Below are 9,624 nucleotides of genomic sequence, written 5' to 3'. Positions count from 1 at the left end.
CGCTCCGTAACCAACCATGATACAAGGCTTAGAACGGTCTGCCAACTTACCCTATCGCTTCTCTTTTAGTATATGAACGAAGGCACGACTGCCAACTATTCGTAAATGACTGAGATCCGGTTGTTTACCATTGAAACGTTCAAATGGTGTCATGAATCTAATCGATCTGTTTAGACTGCGATTATGTAAATAAGCCGCCGTTTGCAATAGGTTCTCCCACAGATACTTAGGTAATCCTGAGTCCTTCCGCATCGATCTCATTTTACTCATCAACGTTCGATTGAGACGTTCCGCAACGCCGTTTAACTCCGGACTGTATGGTACGGTAGGTTCCTGATAGATTCCGGCCTATTTAAGGTAGTTACGTAAGTTAGAGCCTTCGTATTCACTACCGTTATCAACACGAACAGTAATAACTAGTAAATTAGTGTTCACAGCGTTCGCGATGTAATGCTTCATCTAGGTCGCCGCCTCGGCCTTTATCTTGAGAAAATAGAGTACTACTCGTCTGGAGTAGTCGTCAGTGATAGTCATGACATATCTACTGCCAGTAATCGACGCCGGTGTGATTGGTCCTGCTAGATCGGTGTGAATCAGCTTATTTAGCCTCGTTACCGATCCGCTCGTTACTCCTCTTCTTGGTGCACGAGATTAATTCGCTAGAATGCAATCCTCGCAGGGTTTACCAAATGAATTAGTGAAATCGATGCCTGTTACAACCTTCTTAAGTCGATTAAGGTATTTAAGAGACAGGTGGCCCATTCGTCGGTGCCACAGTCTCGCCGTCTCGCCGCCTTTCATAGCTAAAGCATTGATCGAATCGTCCCGATGAACCTGGACCAGAGGCGAGACGCTATTCTTCATATCGAGAAGGTATCTCCTTCCATCTCTCTAAATGCTCGCAACCCGTCGTTTACCTTTGTAAAGGCCAGTGCCAATCAGGTTAGGAATCTCCTCGAGAATAGCAACGAATCCTTGTTCCTTAAGGGCCCGAATACTCAATAGATTCACGCCGAGGTCTAGAAAATACCAGACGTTATCGAATCGAACTGGCATTGTAACTCCGTCTCGTTCGCAATCGATAATGACATCGCTACAGCCTTCGGACACGATCTCGCTGTAATCTACTAATCGTGCTATCATCTCCTCTTTTCGGTAGTTAATGTAATTCGCTTTTGAATAAGTTATATAGTGGGAGGCGCCACTATCTAAGAGAAAGCCCTCTTCTTTAGCACCACAGATAGCGACTTCCGAGGTAGCAACGGCGTAGATATAGGCCTGATTCGCCTCTACCCCCCCATCTCTAGGAGAGTCTCGTCTACCGGCTTCATTCCTAATCCTCTCAATGAATTCCGGGATTAGTTGGTCGATTATCGAAGCATTTACATTCGCCTTTTCCTTTCCTTTGTCCTTCTTGTGACTCTGTGACTGTTCTTCCCGATCGACACGATCTAGATTGGAAAAACAGTGCTTCCATGCATGATCATTGGTCTGGTGTGTTCGGCAAGCCCATTTTCCATCTTTCCCTTTAGATTGGTTATTATTAGTGTTATTCTTCTTGCCTTTGTTATTACCGGAGCTATTAAATTGACCCTTCGACTGTGTCTTGAATGCATTAGCCTGATTAGAGTGTTCAGATCCAGTTGCTTATGATGCCCTCCGCATATCATACTGAAAGATCTTCTTAACGGCGTCGTTAAAGGTTACCTTTCCTCTTAATAAGTTAAGTATCCGAGAGACTGCCGTCTCATAATCCTCTCCTAATTCATTTAGGAAGATAGACACCTAGACGTCATCGGTAAAGTCGAGTTTAAGCGCCTCGAAACTTGCGCGGTTAGTTCGCAACTTGTTGACATACTCTTCGAGTGTTATAAACCGTTTAAGAGAGTAACTATTGAGTAGAACCGTCTGATGAAAGACTACCGCAAGACCCTATTACTTATAAGCCTTCTTGAGCTTCGCTAGGACACCCTTTGCTGTCCTCTCCTGGATAATGAGTGGCTTAATGTAATTACTATAGAGATTGTAAATGATCCCTTGTGCCTTAGAATTCACTACCTCCTATACGTTAAACTTCTTAATCTCCGGGATGACCTAATCCTGATAGGCTACCTCAAGCTCTTCTTTCGTAAAGCCCTTCTTAGGTCGCGTTTGCTTACGTGCTAGGAAGTCGTCCATAAGCTTTCTCTTTAAGTTGCTGTCCATCTCGTCTAGATGTATAAGCACTGAGCGTATTATTACATTATGACATTCCTGCGTCCGTAGTTCCATTTTACATGCTGGTAACTACACTGCGTAGTTGGACTTGCCCTGCAAGATTAGGCGATTCTTTCCGCCGTTGTTGAACCCCCCCATTATGTGGAATACGCTAACTAAAGCGTAGTTCTAGTGGATCGAATAGGTATTGGCCCGCGGCCGAATATCCCTGTCAGCGCGACAGGAGAGTGGAATTTAGGCCGTCGATGGGTCCTGAATCGATAACCGTTCGTTCGATGAAAGGATAGGATAGGTTGTTCCTTCAGAACACCTTTTGAACTCGTTTTGGTTGGTTTGTCGCTGTCTCGCAGCCTCCATAGCACGCCCTTGCGTCTGCGGCCAAATCCACCCAAAATCGATGGTTTCTTGTGGACTAGGTTATTACTGGACCATTCCAGTAAAGGACGACCTAGGAATCAAGTCGATGATAAAGAAAACAACGCGTATAAAGCGTGTTAGGCGCTCATAACCTGTAAGTGGAATGAATTGATTGATTGATTAGGCAAGGAAATCTATCTAGCGCGTTTTACAGTTTTGTTGTGTGCCGCGGTGGAAATTCTTCGGCTAACCTTCCCAATAGGGTTAGGGCAACAATCCTAGAACATGTAAGAGATTACGCCGATGTTTTCGAAGAACCGGATTCATCGATCCTACCTGAGTACACGAAGGTACAGCATTCTATCCCTATTGAGGAAGGGGCTAAGGTGCTATTTAGCCCTATTTACCCTCTCAGTGGAAACGAATTAGCTGTCCTTCGGGAATATATTAATAAGGCTAGTGCGAAGGGCTGGATATAACCTAGCGAGTCGCCTACGGGTGCCCCGATCCTCTTCGTGAGGAAGAAAGACGGAGGCCTTAGGTTATGCGTAGACTATAGAGGTCTCAATAAGATAACGATTAAGAATCGTTACCCTCTTCCACTAATCAGCGAGATACTTAATCGTTTATCAGGTGCGAAAGTCTTCACGAAACTGGATCTGCGAGATGTATATCACAGGATTCCGATTAAGCGGGAGGACCGCTGGAAGACTGCTTTTCGCACGCGCTACGGCTACTTTAAGTACTTAGTGATGCCTTTCGGCCTCTTAAACGCGCCAGGAACGTTCCAAGCGTACATAAACGAAGCGTTGAGGGAGTACCTTAACGATTTCGTCATTGTTTACATGGATGATATCCTCGTATTCAGTAGAGACCCGAAAGAGCATACTAAACACGTGCGACAAGTACTATAAAAGCTGAGAGAATATAAACTCTTCGTAAAACTCTCTAAGTGTGAGTTCGGTATAGAGAGTGTTGATTTCCTCGGATTCCGCGTAGGCGTAGTAGGCATTTAGATAGATCCTAGTAGAATAGAAGTAATCCGAGACTGGCCGGTGCTAAAGAGCTACCGCGAGATCCAGGTCTTTTTAGGTTTTATAAACTTCTACCGAGGATTCATCGAGGGCTACTCGAGAATAGTAGCGCCTATCATAGATCTACTTAAAGGGATGGTAAAAGGCAAGAAATCAGGACCATTCCAGTGGACAGTAGCGGTACAGCTTGCTTTTGAGCAGCTAAAAGCACGCTTTAAGTACAATGTGATACTCTCCCACTTCGAGAATGACAAGCCGATGAAGCTTGAAACTGATGCCTCAGGATCAGCCGTAAGCGGCATCCTCTCCTAAGAGCACGAGTCGCCTACGAACAGCATAAGGAAAGAATGGCGTCCGATAGCCTTCTACTTAAAGAAGCTGAATGAGGTAGAGCGAAACTATCCCACGGGGGATCAAGAGATGTTAGCGATTATACGTGCTTTTAAGGAATGGAGACACTTCCTCGAAGCGCCTGCTGTTAGTACGCTTATGCTAACTGACTATACTACGCTATAGAGCTTTATAGGTATAAAGGCACTGGATCGAAGGCAAACTAGGTAGGCGGAACTCCTAGCACCCTTTGATTTCGTAATTCGCTATCGAAAGGGCAAAGAAAACCCTGCGGACGGCCTTTTAAGGCGTCTAGATTACGTCGTAAAGGAGGAACTCGGGAACCCCCTCGGCGATTTGATTACTTTACGCTTACGAGAATTAATTAATGTAATCATAACTAAAGCCTCTCTATTTTACGTGAGTGCGCTGACGAGAGCTCAGACTCGCGGAATAAGGTACGTTCCGGAAGAGAGTAGCTGGAATACTATGCTTCCAGTATACGAGTCTCAGGCTCCTAGGAAGAGGAACGCGCGTAAGGAATCCTCTTCGGTGTCTCATGAAGAAACTCCGTCGATCCCTAAGTCTTTAGAAGACTAAATCCGAGAGTTATAGGCCGGGGATCAATAGTGTATCCGCCGGACCTAGGAAGGCCTTCCCGAAGGTAAAATAGAAGACCTACCCTACAAGGGGAAGTAGTGCGTTGACCCTACTGGAATTGTACGAGTCAACGGCGTAGTGTACATTCTAGAGGACCCCGCCATACGGAACGAAATTCTGAGAGTGAATTACGATGACCTATAGTAGGGGGGCCATTTCGGCTAAGGTAGAACGCGCGAGACGATACAGCGGTTCTACTGGTGGCTAGGAATGATTAAGGACATTAGAGATTACGTGACGACCTATAGTATTTGTTAGAGAATGAAAGTACCAAGGTATAAGCCGTACGGATTGTTAGCGTCGTTACTACAACCCGATCGGCCATGGCAGGACCTGACTATGGATTTCATTATAGGCTTACCGCCGTCGATGAGCAAGCGAAAGGCGTGCGACTCGATCTTCGTGGTGGTCTACAGATATTCCAAGATGGTCAGATTCATCCTATACTACTTAGATATCGAGGTATCCGAGTTAGCGCAGTTATTCGACGACGAGATCGTATCTAAATAGGGCGTTCCTCGATCGATCGTAAGCGACAGAGGCTCGTTATTCACATCCAGATACTGGGGAACCTTCTGCTACTAGCTTACTATACGTAGGTGCCTATCTACGTCCTATCACCCGTAAATAGATGGGCAGACGGAGCGGATAAACTAAACGCTGGAAGCGTACCTACGCTGTTATATTAACTATTCTTAAGACGATTAGGCTTCCTTATTATCCGGAGCCGAATTTACTTCTAATAACGCGGTTAACTAGACAACTAGGACGTCCCCATTTCAGGTATATCATCGCTACCCGCTAACGACACGCATGAATATAGTAAGAGAAGAGCAACCGGACGAGAATGTCCAAGCTCGAGCGACAGTTAATCGCAACCGAGAAGCAGAAGAATGGGCTAAGGACCTCTAGTAGAAAGCTCAATAATCCACCGAATAGTTTTACAATCGCCACCGCAAGGCCATCGAATTTAAGGAAGACGATTTCGTGCGGCTCTCAACGCGTAATATTCGCACGCGAAGACCTAGCGTGAAGCTTACTGATAAGTTCCTGAGGCCTTTCCGTATCCTTACGAAGGTCGGAAGGAATGCCTACCGTTTAGCACTTCCTGCGAAATATTAGCGTTTACATCCGACGTTTCACGTCTCGCTCCTTAAACCGTTTCATGTCCGACCCGGTCAGGTGCCGCCAGAGCCGGAGGATATCGATGGCGACTAATTTTATGAAGTAGAGGAGATACTAGGTTCTCGTACGATGAAAGGTGGAGAAAAGCAGTATTTACTCAGGTAGAAAGGGTATAGGCCCGAGGAAGACTCGTACTAACCCGCAGAGAATCTATCTCCAGAACTGCTAGAACGGATCGGATAAATGGATAAGAAAGGAAAACAATGGAAATGATTCATTCAATTTCTCTCGCACGGAGGCGAGAAGCCTACTAAAACCCTGCTGCCAGTAGTAGGGAGAAGCGTATAAGGCGCGAAAGAAGTAGGAAACAGGAAAGAGAATAGGACTAACACCTATCGATTAGTTAAAGACATCCATGTCGTCGACGCCCTCCTCGCCATCATTATCGTTATCATCATTACTACTGTCGCCCTCCGGCTCGCCATCATTATCGTTGTCGTTGTCACTGTCTTCCATAGGAAGATCTTCATGGTACTCGCTAGTTTAGTAGTCGTCAAGGCCCGACCTGTCAGGAACGGCCTATGGAGATAGGCAGAGGGTAGCGATGGGTACAGGTAGGTATAGGTATTCCTTAATAGTATATCTTAACTGAAACTCAAAGCATAAGGGAAGGAAGCTTCCCTCAGGCGGTGAGCATGCGGTGCTTAAATAATAAGGGGCTGTCACGTGTGGGTTATGCTTAGCGGTTCGTGATAATTATCCCCCCCCTAAGCTTCTCGTCCTCGAGAAGTTTCTAGGGATTCCCCTCCCGCGTACCGTAGGCGTCTCGCATACTCGCATAATTTTTACAGCATCTTGAGGGTCGCGTACGGTCCGCATCTGTTCAACCTCGTCGTCGCATCCTCCATTTACGCTCCGTAAATATAGATTAATTGATTCCCATAGCAGTAGGCCTATCCCTAGGCGGCGTCCTCATGCCCCTAGGGGTGTCCTGTAGGTAGGCCTCATACCGTTCGTGTCTCCGTACTGTTGAAGGGGTAGCCGCATGCGTACAGCGTGCGAGCCGTACTCGACCATTATTAATATGGGTCTAGTAGACCTCACCGTCGCATCGTACTAGTGGCCCTTTATTGTTATTTTCCTTTCGTTTTCGTTTTCTCTTCCTTCTTCCTTCTTATCTACAACAACTACAACAATAACCACCATGTAAGTGCTTTTCCCCTTCGTTCCGTATGCGAAACGCATATGCTGACAATCAGTGAAGCTCCCTACTCTCGTGCCCTCTTATTAGAGTAAGTTCCGGCGATCCTCGACGGATTCGCATGCGAGGAGGCCGCGGCTAACATTCGTGTCGCAGTCCCTATAATTCAAGCTCTTCTCCTACTCCTCTAATAGTATGTACTGCGGTGACTGTTGCGGTCCGCGTACTAACCGCTATAGTGTCTGCCGCCATTGCTGCCCCTACTACCCCCATTACCGATCGCCCCGCGACCCCGGTCGCTGCCGGCGGTAGGGCCGAGGATCCTAGGGACAACCGTCCTCTACGGCGCCCCCGTAAGTTATGCGATTCGCATGCGGTTCGCTACTGACTCATGATGTAGTCCCTAACGATGCGCCCCCCGCCCCCTCTCCCTCTAAGCGGGCTAAGACGGCGAAGGCTAAGGGCTCCTACTACTACCGCTACCTACGCCGCCTACGGGCCGTAGGCGATGCGGCGGGGCGGGAGATCGAGTGTGTTTTTATGACCGAGACGGGTCGTCGTTCTACTAACTGCTCTTATTACAGTAAGGGTAAGCGCGGTAGCCGCTTAGGCTACGTACCGGTGAGTCCTATGCGGTCCGTATACGTGCCGTAGGCTGACAATTTCAGATTCCTCCTTCGCTCGTTTCGCGTATGAATAGCCTATAGGCCGCCAACCTCGCCTACGCGAGGGGCGAGGATGGCGCGCCCGCCGTTACCGCCATCCAGCGCGAGGCCGACGCCATCGACGCCGAGCTCCGGCTCGTCGAGACCGACGTGGCCCGTAAGTCGGCGGGTGGTCTTGCTATTAGGGGCCGTGTACGTTCCGCCCGCGGTTCTAGTACGGGTGCTGCGGGTGCTAGCGGCGGCCAGCTTAAACCCCTTTTAGCCCACCTCATCGACGCCGTACGGGCCGCGGTCGACTCCTACCGGGAGGTAGTACGTACCGCACGCTTCCCGCACCCTATTCGCGTGCTGACAATTTTAGAATAACTTGGAGGCTCGGGTATAGCCCGACGAGGATTCGGGCTCCGATGCGGAGTAAGCTCCCTACGGGTGGTTAGTCGGGTGTTAGGGAGGCATCGCCCTTAAGTCGCGTGCGTTCCGCGTACGCTTCGGCTTAGGCTCCCTTAGGGGAATCGGAGTTTCGTGCCGCAGTAGATTCGCCTCCGAGCGTTAGAGCGTAAGCCGGCCATTCATCAGTTCGTACATGTGTTTTTTACCTTACTCGTGCGAGGCGTAAGAGATCCGTATACGGGTCGCCATAGCCTTAGCCGTTAGAAATGATAATTTATTCTCCACTCCTATACTTATTCTCGACGAAATTCGTCCAGCTTCCCCCGTACGTTCCGTAGGTACTCCTTAGGCTCCCAGCTATCGTAGGCCTCGCTAAACCCCTTCCATCGGACATAGTACTCTAGTCTTCCTTATTGTTCTCTTATAGCGAGGATTTACTCGACTTTCCATTCCTCCTCGTCGTCGATGTTAACCGGCTCGGGGGTTTCTCTCCCGGGCCGCCGGCGATACGTATATAGTAGGGATACGTAGAATGTAGGGTATAGTTAACTATACTTCTTAGGTAAGTCTAACCTATAGGCATTCCTCCTAATGCGTTCCAGGACTGTAAAGGGTCCGATGTTCTAATCCGTAAGCTTTCTACTTACGCGTAGTATACGGATATTCTTCGAGGAGACCATGACTTTATCCCTAATGTTAAAGAATATCTCCGTTCGCTTTTTATCGTAATGTTCAGCCATTTTTATTATCTACCGCTCAGCTATATTATGCGCCTCGCCGGCTTATAGTAGGGAGTCCGCGAGCTGGTTAGCCCGGTCCCGCGCGAGCTCATTCTAAGGCGTTACTTCCTATATGTTAAGATGTATATCTAGCTCGAACGTTAGTACCTAGGAGAACGGAGTCTTACTAGTAGTTACACTATAGGCTGCGTTCATCGCGTACTCTACGCTTACGAGTAGCGTAGCCTAATCAGTCTACTTATAGTTCACATAGTAACGTAGGTACACTTTAAGTATCTAGTTTATACGCTCCGTCTGACCATCGGTCTGCGGATGGAAAGCGGTAGAGAATAGGCGGCGAGTCGTAAGGTAGTCGCATAGGGTTCTAAACTACGTCGACGTGAATAGAGACCCCCTATCGCTAACTATTAATTTAGGCGCGCTATACTTCGCTACTACCTTTTCTAGAACTATTTAGCCTAGGCCTTAAGCGTTAATGATACTTACATAGGGTGTGAAGATTACCATTTTCGAGTACCTATTAACGATGACTAGTATCGAATCGTAGGCGATCCCGTTATATAACGAAGGCGGTAAGCCTATAATAAAGTCCATCGAAATATCTTACTAGGGACCCTTAGGTATAGGTAACGATTAGAGCTTCCCGTACGGCTTCTACCTTAACACTTTCATTCGTTAACATACGTCACATATCTTGACATATTCTTATATATCGCGACGCATGTACGGCTACTAGTAGTGTCGCATAAGATTCGCTACCGTCCGGTACTCGCTAAAATACCCGCCCTGTCATAGATCATCATAGTTAACCTAGAGGATTTCTCCCCGGGTTGTAGGATCATGCGGGACGTATACGTAGCCCCCGCGACGCGCTAGCCCATCCTTATCGATACTCTAGGTACTAG

The 9,624-nt window shown here is 47.7% G+C and overlaps 1 protein-coding gene across 1 annotated transcript; it reads left to right on the top strand.

Annotated features, from left to right (window-relative positions):
• Nucleotides 1–4,921: 4,921 nt before the first annotated feature.
• Nucleotides 4,922–7,955, top strand: AYO21_07786 (hypothetical protein; the record flags this gene model as incomplete). Its single annotated transcript, XM_022657739.1, has 6 exons — nucleotides 4,922–5,027; nucleotides 7,164–7,277; nucleotides 7,325–7,454; nucleotides 7,509–7,545; nucleotides 7,632–7,746; nucleotides 7,852–7,955. The coding sequence occupies 6 exons, from the start codon at nucleotides 4,922–4,924 to the stop codon at nucleotides 7,953–7,955; spliced, it is 606 nt and encodes a 201-aa protein (XP_022510016.1).
• Between the last annotated feature and the right edge of the window lie 1,669 nt (nucleotides 7,956–9,624).

Source organism: Fonsecaea monophora (genome assembly GCF_001642475.1).
Source record: "Fonsecaea monophora strain CBS 269.37 chromosome Unknown Scaff62, whole genome shotgun sequence".
Taxonomy (NCBI): domain Eukaryota; kingdom Fungi; phylum Ascomycota; class Eurotiomycetes; order Chaetothyriales; family Herpotrichiellaceae; genus Fonsecaea; species Fonsecaea monophora.
This window is presented reverse-complemented; position numbering and strand designations above follow the sequence as displayed.